Source organism: Oncorhynchus tshawytscha, linkage group LG19 (genome assembly GCF_018296145.1).
Source record: "Oncorhynchus tshawytscha isolate Ot180627B linkage group LG19, Otsh_v2.0, whole genome shotgun sequence".
In the NCBI taxonomy this organism is placed as follows: Eukaryota; Metazoa; Chordata; class Actinopteri; order Salmoniformes; family Salmonidae; genus Oncorhynchus; species Oncorhynchus tshawytscha.
The window spans coordinates 4668968-4684193 of record NC_056447.1 but is presented as its reverse complement, the minus strand read 5'-3'; the positions used below and the strand labels follow the sequence as shown (position 1 = coordinate 4684193).

The following is a 15226-nucleotide window of genomic DNA, read 5'->3' as shown; positions in this document are numbered from 1 at the left end:
CATGTATTGTATTCTTATGAAACGGCATCAGGGAGATTCAAACCTACACTACATTACCAGGAGTATGGGGACACCCGCTCGTCGAACATCTCATTCCAAAGTCATTGGCATTAATATGGCGTTGGTCCCACTGTTGTTGCTATAACAGCCTCCACTTTTCTGGGAAGGCTTTCCACTAGATGTTGGAACATTGCTGCGGGGACTTGCTTCCATTCAGCCACAAGAGCATTAGTGAGGTTGGGCACTGATGTTGGGCGATTAGGCCTGGCTCGCAGTCGGCGTTCCAATTCATCCCAAAGGTGTTCGATGTGGTTGAGGTCAGGGCTCTGTGCAGGCCAGTCAAGTTCTTCCACACCGATCTGAACAAACCATTTCTGTATGGACCTCGCTTTGTGCACTGGGGCATTGTCATGCTGAAACATGAAAGGGCCTTCCACAAAGTTGGAAGCCCAGAATCTTCTAGAATGTCATTGTATGCTGTAGCGTTAAGATTCCCTTCACTGGAACTAAGGGGCCTAGTCCTCCTCCACCAAACTTTACAGTTGGCACTATGCATTGGGGCAGGTAGCGTTCTCCTGGCATTTGACAAACTCACATTTGTCCATCACTTCACTTTTGGCCTACCACTTTCCGTCTGAGCCGTTGCTGCTCCTAGACGTTTCCACTTCACAATAACAGCACTTACAGTTGACCGGGGCAGGTCTAGCACGGCAAAAAAAAATACGAACTGACCTGTTGGAAAGGTGGTGTACTATGACGTTGCCACGTTGAAAGTCACTGAGCTCTTCAGTAAGCCCATTCTACTATGAATGCTTGTCTATGGAGATTGTATGGCAGTGTGCTCGATTTGATACACCTGTCAGCAACGGGTGTGGCTGAAATAGCCAAATCCAATCATTTGAAGGGGTGTCCACATACTTTTGTATATATAATGTATCTGCAGCGGTTGGGCTCTTCATTGATGGCCCTCAATGTAAGCCTGAGATAATTTGAACGGAATTGATGAAAAATGGTTATTGTTAGATTAGACTATAGTGTCTGTTTGAGGACTAAACAGCAATGCATTCTTGTTATCATAGTTGTTGTTTTTTTGCCGCTTTAGCTGTTGGTCTCATTAACACTAACAAACAGCTCAGGGTCTGTTGCGTGATGATACTATCAGTGGCAGCGATTTTATGAGGTCCAGGCATTCCAGGCCATATGATATCTCAGTTCCAAGAAACTAGCTAGCTCTTAAGCTCCCATGAACACAGCAGGCGGCAATATTGTCAGCTAAATATAGGCCACCTTCTTTCTTCTCTCCTTTTTCCTCAACCCCTCTTCTCCCCTCTGCCCCCCGCCCAAATCGATAAGCAACACGCTTATCGATTCGCTTGGTGTGTTAGCCGCTGAAGCGTTGTAGTAAATTTGGATTGTTATCTGGAGTCAAAGGACATATGGGTCTATATGTGAACTCTGTCTGTCTGTCTGTCTGTCTGTCTGTCTGTCTGTCTGTCTGTCTGTCTGTCTGTCTGTCTGTCTGTCTGTCTGTCTGTCTGTCTGTCTGTCTGTCTGTCTGTCTGTCTGTCTGTCTGTCTGTCTGTCTGTCTGTCTGTCTGCCTGCCTGTCTGTCTGTCTGTCTGTCTGTCTGTCTGTCTGTCTGTCTGTCTGTCTGTCTGTCTGTCTGTCTGTCTGTCTGTCTGTCTGTCTGTCTGTCTGTCTGTCTGTATTCTGTTATGCAGGGGGCGTGAAAGTTCATATAGCTAACTCTGACTGGAGGGCCAGACTCTCTGGTTCCTTACATGAAGCATTGTGATATTGTATTGAATGGCATTGGGAGATGGCGCATACTACTGGGTTTGTTGTTGATTGTGTGCAGTTTTTATGCTAGCCTATGGGCCTGGGTTAAGTGTGTATTCCATATCAGTTGCTTACTAACCTTTGCCTGCTCATATTTTTGTTTTATCACATGATGCACATCAGATGATGTCACGAGTGTCTCCAGATGATGTCATCAGAAACACTTCTATCTTTTTAACTATAGAACATAGACATTTTCACATTTTCACACCACATTGCACCAGATTATGCATTTTATGTTGAAAAAGTGTGAATTTTCCCTTTTTAAATCTAAATGTAGCCTTTCTTTAACTTGGCAAGTCAGTTAAGAACAAATTCTTATTTACAATGACGCACCTACACCGGCCAAACCCAGACCACGCTGGGCCAATTGTGCGCCGCCCCAAGGGACTCCCAATCACGGCCGGTTGTGATACAGCCTGTAGGGAGTGAGCATGATAGCAATACAGAGGAACACAGTAGATGGATTTGGTGGGTTAATTAACCGATGCTATCTTCAGTGTCACGGTCGGGTCAGGGCTGGCGTCAGATGTCATCTTTGCAAGGACGGCCGTGTGACTTTATGCAAGGGGCCTCTCCTGTCCAAGTTTGGCTTTGCGCACAATCACACAGCCATCTCACACCCCTTTGAACGCACACATACCTGCAAGCATACACACACTCACACCAACACACACAAAGTTAGTGCTGACCCTGCCCCCTCTCTCCAAGGTTCTTTTCAGCACATACGATGTATCATTTTCTCCAGGTGACAGTTGCAGAACGTCCACCTATGATCATATGCTTCCAGACACCTGCTACTGTGGGATACCTGCTACTGTGGGATACCTGCTACTGTGGGATACATGCTACTGTGGGATACCTGCTACTGTGGGATACCTGCTACTGTGAGACACCTGCTACTGTGAGACACCTGCTACTGTGGGATACCTGCTACTGTGGGATACCTGCTACTGTGGGATACCTGCTACTGTGGGATACCTGCTACTGTGGGACACCTGCTACTGTGGGACACCTGCTACTGTGGGATACCTGCTACTGTGGGATACCTGCTACTGTGGGACACCTGCTACTGTGGGACACCTGCTACTGTGGGATACCTGCTACTGTGGGATACCTGCTACTGTGGGACACCTGCTACTGTGGGATACCTGCTACTGTGGGATACCTGCTACTGTGGGACACCTGCTACTGTGGGACACCTGCTACTGTGGGATACCTGCTACTGTGGGATACCTGCTACTGTGGGATACCTGCTACTGTGGGACACCTGCTACCGTGGGATACCTGCTACTGTGGGACACCTGCTACTGTGGGATACCTGCTACTGTGGGATACCTGCTACTGTGGGATACCTGCTACTGTGGGATACCTGCTACTGTGGGACACCTGCTACTGTGGGACACCTGCTACTTTGGGATACCTGCTACTGTGGGATACCTGCTACTGCTACTGTCTGTCTGTCTGTCTGTCTGTCTGTCTGTCTGTCTGTCTGTCTGTCTGTCTGTCTGTCTGTCTGTCTGTCTGTCTGTCTGTGTCCGTCTGTCCGTCCGTCCGTCTGTCGTAGATATTTGAGTAAGGGTTGGATTTACGTGTCAGAGGGCCCAAGAGACAGAACACTTCAAAGATAAACCGTCCTGCGTGATTTATGGAGTGCTAATACTGTTCTACTTCATAGAATCTTTGGCCTTTGATTGTCTTTGGCGTGAAACACAACTCTCATGTTCCCACTTTATAATCCCATTTGGCTTGAGGCCCAATTCGCCACCCTTCTCCCCGAGTGTGCGCTTGCACACTCTCTGTCATGGATTTGGTATCATGTGATCGGTGTAAGCGTTACGCCATTGTTAAATCCATGACAGTAAGTGTGCAAATGTACACTTTGGGAGAAGAGTGGAGAATTGGCATGCAGCTTTTGTATTGGCAATCAACACTTAACAATAGTTTTGAGGTGGTTTGTGTGTAAAGTAATTGCAGCAAGTGATTTATTGACGTGGCACGGTCAGGTGGTGGCATGAGGCTTTGCGTTAGGAAATACAGGTTTACACAGAAGGCCACTTTGAATCAAGCCCACTGTAATTTCCTTGATATTTCATTACTTTAACAGAACATTTCCCAAAAGTTCAAACATGGTTACATTACATTTAATTTCAAGTTTGGTCATGTTCTAGGAATGTTCTCCAATTGGTTTGACATTGGGGATGTTCTAGGAATGTTCTCCAATTGGTTTGACATTGGGAATGTTCTAGGAATGTTCTCCAATTGGTTTGACATTGGGAATGTTCTCATAGTTCAGAGAACTTTAAGAAACAATGTTCTTCTGTGCGAATTCCAGTACTTCAGCGTTAAGGTTCTTACAGGTTTTCTCGTGGTTCTATTTAAAGTCATGTTGTCAAATTGTTCAGAGAACGTTCCATGAAAAAACACAAGAACACTTTAATGACAATTAGAGAATGTTCAAAGAATATTATTTAAAAACATATAACAGCATCAACAAAGCTCTCTCTAGCCTCTATCTTAATAAGCGTGTTCAGGTGTGTTGGCTGTACCCACTAATTGGCCACACCTGATCTTAATGATTGCTTGTTTCCTTATAAAATGGGTTATTTTTGAATAGACAAAAATTGACAGCTTTATGCGTAAAAAACAATAACATTGCTTGCTAACTCCAACCTGGTGGCACAGTGGACCAATTCCATTGATACACAACAGACAATTATAGTTTTGAATATCCCTAATGCCTTTCACAATTAAAAAGAAATGTGTTTGCGTGATTAATGCCTAAGGAAATGAATTTCCACGTGTCCTATCTGTGCTTAATCCCAAATAAACAGTCTTATTGAAACATTCAGTCAAGGTTTTAAAGCCGCAATATATCACTTTTTGGGCGACTAATGAAAATGTCTTTCTCATTGAAAGCAAGTCTATAAGCGATAGATCTTTTCTAAGCACGCTATTTCTATGCTTCCCAAGTTTTGTTTTTGCGTCTTTTACTTTTGGTTTTGTACACCAGCTTCAAGCAGCTGAAAATACAATATTTTGGGTTATTGAAAATCTATTTCACAGTGGTTTAGATGGTCCAATGAATCTTTACATTATGCATTGCTTGTTTTGTCACATGAAGTGAAATTAGGTGAACAATTTGAGTTTTAGCAACCAGGAAATGGCAGAGCGATTTCTGTTTATTGCACCTTTAACGAAGTTATTCAAAAACCTCAAAATAACCTATAAATTCCACTGGAGAAGGAGACAGAGAAACCCCTCTGCACAGCAGTGCTTTTGAATCCAGATGCTAGCTTTGGCAGGAACAACTAGTTTTATAAAAAAACAAGTGTAAAAACCACACACTAGAAGGACTTGTTTTGCAGTGTAGTCGTGATTGTCTTCCTGATGATGGACCTCAATACTCAACTTCTAGGAATCAGTAGGCAATGGAGTCACACCACTGATAAAACCCACATCAGAGTTTGGGTCTTTATCTCCATGCGATCTGCCATCAGCAACATCCGCTTAATCCAGGAAGTCTTCCTGTGGTTCACAATTTCTTTCTGTCTTTCTCTTCCAGTATGAGAGCATTCTATCATCCTGCCATCCACCCTAATCCTGGAATTCAATTATAGGGGTTGTTTTGGGTTATTCCCAGCGGGTGCATATCTGCTTCAAGATTGAAAAACTGTAGATATGCCTGAATATTGAGGAAATTCATAAATGTTTTCCCTCTCCCTGTTTCCTTATAGAATGATGTCGTCCAAGCGAGCCACACCTCCGTTTCCCCCGGCGACAGAGGAAGAGGAAGCGATAGGTCAGGACAGTGTGGGCTGGGCCAATGAGGACAGAGAAAGCCATGACCAGCCAGTTACGCCCCCTCTGCACGGCAAACCCCTCCCAGAGGTGCACCAGCCAATCAGAGACAGCCAGCCTGAGTCGGACTGGGAGAGTATAGGCCCTACTCAGACAGTGAGACACACACAAACACACACACTCTCCGTCAGATTGACACACTGCCACTGAGCCCTATTACAGAGGAATCTTCCTCTTTAAGACAAATGCCTCTTGGAACAGTTTCAAGGAGGTCTTAAGATGTCGCTGTTAGTCAAAGCCATCTAAAGTTCTTGGAGACCCCCCGCTCTGTAAGAGGAGGAGAAAACATACAGGAATAAACCTCTCGTCAGGCCACCTGTGCTAGAGTGTCTACTGATGGACAATGTGCATTCAATACCAAACGGCGTCCCAAATGGCACCTTATTCCCTATATAGTGCACTACTTTTGACCAAAGCCCGTAGGATCTTATGTATCAAAATTTGAATTTGTTTTTTACTTTGGATAAAAGTACACCCGTTCAGCATCGTTCACACCCTTTTAAGCTTCATCCCCATCCATCTTTTTAAGGGTTGATCCGAGCGTTCTGTCCTAACAGCAGTCTAGCACCCAAGCTAACTGGCTAACGTTGGCTAGCTAATTGCAGACACAAATGAGAGAACAGCTTACTCTGACCATTTTACTCGCCCTAGCAGAGCTGGTTAGGCTGTTTTTATGTTATCCAGAGTATTGCTAACTGCAACTGTGCTGCTGTCAACAATTTACGCTTTTTTGCCCACGTTTACTGACACCGGCCATGTGTGAGCCAATTTACCAAATACGTCTATCAACAGCTGTCATATCACAGTGACATCATGAACATTCTATTGAAATGGATACTTGAATAGTGGAGTCTTTTGTTAAGACATGCAGCTAGCTAAGTAATGTTTTCACATGCACAGGATACAGAATGTGTAAATGGGACAGTGAAATGGTTACTTGAATAGTGGAGTCTTTTGTTTAGACATGTAGCTAGCTAGCTAACGTTAATGGATACTTGAATAGTGGAGTTTTTGTTTAGACATGCAGTTAACCATAATCCCAACTCATAATGTTACTACCCTGCATGAAACTACAGGTAGCTAACCAACTAGGTTCAATGTTAGCTAGCTAAGTAATGAACCATAATGTTACTACCCTGCATGAAACTACAGGTAGCTAACCAACTAGGTTCAATGTTAGCTAGCTAAGTAATGAACCATAATGTTACTACCCTGCATGAAACTACAGGTAGCTAACCAACTAGGTTCAATGTTAGCTAGCTAACATTAGGCTATAACTAGCAAAGCAAATGGCTCTGAGATACAAATAATATTACTACACAAATCATTCACGTAACATTAGCTAGCGAGCCAACAGTACACTTTATCTTGAAATGAAAATGACTTTCTGACAAAATTAGAAATGTGTAATATCTGAAAATGTAGCTAGCTAGACTATCTTACGTATACATGGCTGGACTCTTCTCCTTCTCTGTCACGGATGCCATGGTTGCCCTTAGTTTGAAGATGTAATCCGGAGACAGGTGTTTTCTCCATCTCTTTAGCTATTAAACTCGAATTACACTGATTTCAAAACTCGGTCCTCCAGAAGGTGGAGAACAACACTTATGCAGTTCTACTACGGGATATATATATTTTTTTTCAAGCCGTGTGAGACAGGATTACCTACACATACTGACCAGCTCAAATAGACAGAAGCATGGCAGACCGGTCCGAACTCAATATCTCAGCCAATCATGGCTAGCGGGACAGTTCCAGTCTTTTTCTGTGGCTAAACTAACTAGGCTCATAATTTAACAATTGTATTCATATCTACAGATGGCATAAATATTTGTTATTTAGGCACATGAAAGTTCACCTGTTCCAGAAGGCATTTCTGCTCCCCAAAAAATGCATTTAGATTCAAATAAAGAAGTTTCCGTACTAATTGTTCTCCTGTGGAGTAGTGACACATACACCTAGTATCCTGAAAAAGGGTCACATATGTTAGCTGATGGAAGTTTATTCAGTGTCACAAAAACTCATAGTTCTACAAAAAGCATGGCTGAATCTCTCGCCCCAAATGGTCATCGTCAGTCATCTGTGGGATTCTTTGACATAGGGTCAGAGTTAGCTTAAAAAGAGCTATCTCCATGCATGACAGTTGTAAAAATGTACCTCTCACCCTTGCCCCACAGTCTATGTATGACCGGTGTCATTCTTCTGTATTGAGTTGCATTCGTCAATCACAAGATGGAGGGAGGGGATATCCGTAACCGTGTTCTTGGTACAAGCCCGAAGGGGACCGTCTTTGTTGCGAAACCGCTGAGTTATGGTGTCTGTCCCAAATGGCACCCTATTCCCTATATAGTGCGCTACTTTTAACCTGAGCCCTATGGGTAGTGCACTACATAGGGAATAGGAAGCCATTTGGGACATATATCTCAACTTGACCTTTCCCCACTGCCATGGTAGTCCCTCTGTGCCACGGTGTCACTCTCTGGCTGCCAATACAGAGATTTGCAACCTGGCCCGAGTCTAAATTCTGCTGTAAGAAGATGATTGCCATGATTTACGCAACAATTTAAACAACACCCACAGCAACAACACCCACAGACATTAGTCTAGGGATATCAATAGAGAGGTGATGAAAAGTTCAAAGTTGTTAGAGAAATAGATTGTAAGTTACACTTAACTTTGTGGCAGGTGATAAGTTGAAATAATGGCCATAAGCTACTAAAGAACAAATGAAAAAGTCCTAGTATTGTCATTCCACTAATTCCAAAACACCCCTGTTTTATTTGTTCCTATAGGACAATGCTAGTAGCAAGGGCTGTTCCTTGAACTCCTACCGGAATAACTCTATATCTCCACCAAAGCCTGAGGAGTGTCCCCAGGATTGCGGCGAGCTGCTAGGCGGATCCGCCTTCAGAACACCGGAACGCCGTAAAGGAAGCCTGGCCGACGTGGTGGACACACTGAAACAGAAGAAACTAGTAGAGCTGACAAAGACAGAACAGGATGGTAGGAGATCTCCTATAACCCCCCTCTTCTCTATGTGTGCATGCGTGTGTGTGCTATGTGTGTGTGTGCATGCCCGCCTGCTTAACCACAGTATGTTCAGCCTTTACTTTGTGTCCATATCCTCTTCGGACGGATCTTTTAAACCTTTCAATGAGCGACAAATTCCCCCCCACCCATAGATCATAGATCTGTGAGAAGTGAAACCTCACATCAGGCTAGTGGTTGACTCCCGTTGCATGCCCCTGCATGCGCCTATTCCCGAAAGCTATGGAGTTCTATCGACTCTCTGTACTGTTATGCTACACATTGTAATTGTCATGATATCACTGGCCCCACTGATCTTTCGTCTTAAATGCTTCACTTTATTGATATAGTGAAGTGTAGAGTAGTGATCTCTAGAGCCAGATAGCCAAAGGCATCACAGTTTTTGTTGCAATGTCTTCTGTACTGTAGATCAGGGTTTCTTAAACTAGGGGTCGTGACCCAAAGTGGGCCCTAAGCATGTAAGAGGTGGGTCGCAAGTTATGAGAATGCATCTACTGTATAATCAAAAACAATTTGTTCTTCATTTGGGTCAATGGAGGACGATTTGGGTCAGGGGATTTTTTCATTTTGGGTCTTGAGCTGAAAAAGTTTAAGAACCCCTGCTGAAGTCTTCTGTTTACTGTTAGTGAACCGTCACATGATCCATTTCTGCCAGAAAACGCATGTTGATTAGAATATTTTTTTTTAAACGTTAAAATGCCGTCTAGTGACGTGCGGCATATGCCTATCTTCTTGAAACAGGTCACAAATAATGATATTGAAAAGATGCCCAACAATTAAATGGAGCAGTAGCTGAGTTTCTGTCTGGATCAAGTGCCATTAGAGGAATTATGATAATTGCATTGGGGCTGACATCTATATGCACCTAATCTGACCTGGATTTCACTGCATCACATGCAGTGAAATTACTTAACAATTTTTTTTGCAGTGATATTGTTTTGATATTGAGTATCGTGATGGTATCGAGAATCATGATACTAAACCTGGTATCAAAGTGAAAATGATGGTCATGACAACACTAACTGGTAGTAGAGGATAGCCATGTAAAGGGTTGAAAAGTGACTGGTAGTAGGATAGCCATGTAAAGGGTTGAAAAGTGACTGATAGCAGGAATATACAAATACTTATGGTGTTATACTAATGGTAATATATACAGTGCCTTCAGAAAGTATTCGTACCCCTTGACTTATTCCACATTTTGTTGTGTTGGTCAGGGAGGTGACCAAGAACCCAATGACCACTCTGACAGAACTACATAGTTCATTGACTGAGATGGGAGAACCTGTTAGAAGGATCACAGTCTCTACAGCGCTTCACCAATCTGTGTTTTATGGGAGAGTGGCCAGACAGATGTCACTTCTGAGAAAATGGCACATGACAGCTGGCCTAGAATTTGCAAAAAGGCACATGAAAGACGCTGAGAGCATAATGCAAAATATGTTGTGGTCAGATGAGACAAAAATCTTTCTCTTTGGCCTGAATGCAAAGTGCTATGTCTGGAGAAAACCAGGCACAGCTCATCACCCGTCTAACACCATCCCTACCGTAAAGCATGGTGGTGGCAGCATCATGCTATGTTTATGTTTTTCAGTGGCAGGGACTGGGAGACTGGTGAGGATAGAGGAACAATGAATGGAGCAAAATGCAGGCAAATACATGATGAGAGAGCACAGACGACCTTAGACTGGAGTAAAGATTTACGTTCCAACAGGACAATCACCCCAAGCATACAGCCAAAGCAACGCTGGAATGGCTTCAGAACAAGAATGTGAAAGTCCTTGAGTGGCCCAGCCGAAGCCCAGACTTGAATCCCATATAAAATCGGTGGAAAGATTGCTGTTCACCGCCAATCCCCATCTAACTTAACAGAGCTTGAGAAAATCTGGAAGGAAGAATGGGAGAAGATCCCCCAACTCCAGATGTGCAAAGCTGATACAGACATACTAAAGATGGCTCAAAGCTGTCATCAAAGGTTCTTCTACAAAGTTTGGACTCAGGTGTGAATACTTATGTATTTGAGATGTTTATTTTTCAATAAATTTGCAAAAATGTCTAAAATATGTTTTCACCTTGTCATTATGTATTGTGTGTAAATGGGTGAGATTCTTTAAATGTTATTTCATCCATTTTGAATTCACGCTGTAACACCACAAAATGTGGAATAGGTCAAGGGGTACTAATACTTTCTAAAGCACTGTACATCCTGAATGGCTTGGAGCAAACCCCAAGTGATATGCTGGGCTGTCCGCACCACTCTCTGTAGGGCCTTCTGGTTGCAAGTGGTGCAGTTGCCATATCAGACGGTGATACAACTAGTCAAGATGCTCTCGGGTGCAGCTGTAAAAGTTCCTGAGGATCTGAGGGGCTATGCCAAATCGTTTCAGCCTCCTGATGTAGAGGCATTTCCATGTCTTCTTCACAACTGCTCTGGTGTGAGAGGACCATGTTAAGTCCTCAGTGATGTGGACACTGAGGAACTTCAAGCTCTTGACCCTCTGCACTGCGGCCTGTTAATGTTGTGTTGTCTGAAAACTTGATGATGGAGTTGGAGTCGTGCATGGCCACGCAGTCGTGGGTAAACAAGAAGTACAGGAGAGGGCTAAGCTTACACACTTGGGGTACCCCGGTGTTGAGGGTCAACGTGGCACAGGAAGTGTTGCCTACTCTCAGCACCTGGTCGGCCCGTCAGGAAGTCCCGAGTCCAGTTGCAGAGGGAGGTTTCAGTCCCAGTTTCCCGAGCTTAGTGACGATCTTGGAGGGCACTATGGTGTTGAACACTGAGCTGTAGTCAATGAATAGCATTCTCACATAGGTGTTCCTTTTGTCCAGGTGTGAAAGGGCAGTGTGGAGTGCAATAGATTGCGTCATCTGTGGATCTGTTGGTGCGGTATGCAAATCGGAGTGGGTCTAGGGTTTCTGGGACAATGGTGTTGATGTGAGCCAGCATTCTCACATAGGTATTCCTCTTGTAGGAGAGGACATTATGGAGTGCAGTTGAGATTGCATCGTATGTAGATCTGTTGTGGCAGTATGCAATTTGGAATGGGTCTCGGGTGCCATGACCAGACTTTCAAAGCACTTCATGATTACAGATGGTAGTGCTACAGAGCGATAGTCATTGTGGCAGGTAGCCTTAGAGTTGTTGGGGGCAGGAATGAAGGTGGTCAGTTTGAGACATGTGGAGATTATAGACTTGGACAAGGAGAGGTTTGAAAATGAACATGAAGATGCCTACCAGCTGGTCTGCGCATGCTCTGAGAATGCGCCCTGGTATACCGTCCAGCCCCGCGGCCTTGCGAGTTTTGACCAGTTTGAAAACCTTACTCACATTGGCCTCAGAGAGCAAGATCACCCAGTTCTCTGGGATGGTGGTTGCCCTCGTGCATGGCTCAGTGTTGTTTTTGTAAAAACTTGCATAAAATGCTTTGAGTTCTCTGGTAGAGAGGCATCGTCGGATTAGTCACGACTAGGTCTACCTTTGTAATCTGTAATGGACTGTAGCCCCTGCCACATGCGTTGAGCATTGTAGCCGGTGTAATAGGATTCATCCTTGTTCCTATAGTGTCCTTTTGCAGTTCATTAAGTGCCAGCTTGTTGTTCTCCTGAGGTGGAATATATACAACAGTCACGATAAGATCACCCAGTTCTCTGGGACGGTGGGTGCCCTCGTGCATGGCTCAGTGTTGTTTCACCTCTCGGGTGATAGAACGGTCTGCATTTTACCATCAGGTATATACTAATGGAGAGACATACCCCCTGTCTGCACGGTGACTGGAGAATCCATCAGGTTTTATTTTTGAGTGAGTAGATAAGATGTTTCTGAACACTTCTAAATTTAATCCTGATAATGCCATAAAACACAACCAAAACAAACCGTAAATGCATCCAACAAATTGTAGTCACAAGCTTGATGTAATCATTGCGTGCAAGGAATATGGGACCAAATACTAAACTTTTGACTACTGTAATACATAAAGGGCTTATTCTTTTTGATTTATGAACGTACCCTCAAATAAATAAATCAATAATTAATACCCTAATATCTTAAATCTACTGTCCAAATACATATGGAGGGTGTATCAAATCAACAAATCAAGTCAAATGTATTTGTCACATAATGTTTATGTACACAAGCAGTTTATGTTCTCACCTAGGGCTGTGGTGGTCACAACATTTTATCAGCCGGTGATGGCGATGGTCTCTGTCGGTAACTGTCGGCCTCACGGTAATTACACATTAAGCATCTCCTTGCTTCTACACATAGCCTACAAGCCACTGATACAGACCTTTGGAACATCTACATTTTAAAAAGTCTTATAAATCCATGTAATATAGCTTACACCTTCAGAATAAATCAATTATTTATTTTAGATAGGACTAAAGAAACATGATATTTCAGAAGAACAGAATAGCATACTCTGAGTTGACCTTGTTAGGTCCTGATGACACTATGCCATATGGCTGTGGGCTACACTAGTTCATTTATCAGACAAGATTTGCTTAGAATTCCGTGGCATTATTTTACATTAGTTTATAGTATGAAGAATACAATTGAACAAAGCTAAATAAAATAGAAAGGATATTTTCTCCAAACGATTTGAGGGAGTGAGCACATTTGGCTATTCTGTGTTGAGTGGTTAGTGAAGAAATATGTACTCCTATATGTTTTGATTTAGAGTTATTAATGTAACTTTAGTTGTTCTACAAACGTTGGGCTATATGTTTTGATTTAGAGTTATTAATGTAACTTTAGTTGTTCTACAAACGTTGGGCTATATGTTTTGATTTAGTTTTAATGTAACTTGTTCTACAAACGTTGGGCTAGTTTTGATTTATTAATGTAACTTTAGTTGTTCTACAAACATTGGGCCATATGTTTTGATTTAGAGTTATTAATGTAACTTTAGCTGTTCTACAAACGTTGGGCTATATGTTTTGATTTTGAGTTATTAATGTAACTTTAGTTGCTCTACAAACGTTGGGCCATATGTTTTGATTTAGAGTTATTAATGTAACTTTAGTTGCTCTACAAACGTTGGGCCATATGTTTAGATTTGTAATACATTGTAAGGCTGTATGATGCGACTAATGATGATTTGAAAAAAATATCTTGAAAGGCATGAGCTCTGCTTTGTTTTTTTGCGCAGATTGTACACACTTCGTCAGTCTCGCATTCACTTTTTGAGAAGCACTTGATAATTCCTCGAATTTCCCCTTTGTGTGGCCATAATGCACCCTAAAAAATCCATGCCTTTTGCAGCCCTTCTCCCTGAGTGCTGTTTGCTCCAAAGCACCTCTCACCTCACTCACATGGCTTCCCAACACGTGAGCGTGTCTTTCTCACAGGCTACAAGTGAAGACAGACACATCAGGGACGCAACTGCGCACATCCTTATCCAATTCCGAGGTGCATATTGAAGATATTGGAAGATGTCATGTCCTGACCGTAGAAAGCTTTTATTTTCTATGGTAGAGTAGGTCGTGACTGGGGGGTTGTTCTAGTTTATATTTTCTATGTGGGGTTCTAGGTTCATTTTCTATGTTGGTGATTTGTATGATTCCCAATTAGAGGCAGCTGGTTATCGTTGTCTCTAATTGGGGATCATACTTAAGTTGCATTTTTTTTTCCACCTGTGGGTGATGGGATATTGTTTATGTTTAGTTGCCTGTTCGCACTGCATTGGCGTCACGGTTCGTTTATTCTTTATTTGTTTTGTATTTGCTTAAGTTTCACTTTATTCATTAAAAGTATGTGGAACTCAAAGTACACTGCGCCTTGGTCCGATCTTTATTACGAACAACGTGACAGAAGAACTGTCCACATTTACTTTTCGTCAGCCAATAAGATGAGTAGGCCTAACAGCAAAGCACTAGCCTTTGTCAATCTACTATCCCCCATTGTACAAAAGTTTACCTACTCTATTCTGTGAGAGAAATAAATATTCCAAACTTACTCTGGGACAGTTGTGGGATGCGATAGACCCCAAATTAATACAACCACTAGCATCCCAAAAGCTTTTTTACGCAATGAGGCTGACACAACAGATCAGAATGTTTAGCTTAGAATGTTGATAAACTATTAGGCTATTTCTTCACATTATAAGCACAGCAATGCGCAGTAGGCTATAAGCATGAATGTTCCATCAGCGGAAAACACCATTATCAAGAGGGACCGTAAATGCGATTATGCATGTAATGCTTTTATGATAAAGGTGCATTTTTATGGTTAAAATGATCTTCCCCAAACTTGAAACTCACGCGCTGCTTATGTTTGCCAGTTAGGCTCTACACCACTGGTAAAGCGGATTAATGTGCATAACTTTTAAGTTATTTGGCCACTTTAGTTGTGATACACACCTTATCAAAACATTTATAGGCCAATGGGCTAGGATACATGAGGTGTGCGACTATGATTAGAAAACGTCACAAAATAAAAACATAGTTTCTTGCCTTAAACTGGGCATCATTCACAAGTGAT

The 15226-nt window shown here is 42.7% G+C and overlaps 1 protein-coding gene across 1 annotated transcript in view; it reads left to right on the top strand.

The window, feature by feature from the left end:
* LOC112219187 (transcription factor SOX-6) overlaps positions 1 to 15226 on the top strand; it is a 159363-nt gene that overhangs the window by 66103 nt on the left and 78034 nt on the right. Inside the window, 2 exon segments of the mRNA XM_042301276.1 lie at positions 5577 to 5796; positions 8493 to 8703. Of these exon segments, the coding sequence (XP_042157210.1) occupies positions 5578 to 5796; positions 8493 to 8703 (430 nt within the window). The 5' untranslated portion in view covers position 5577.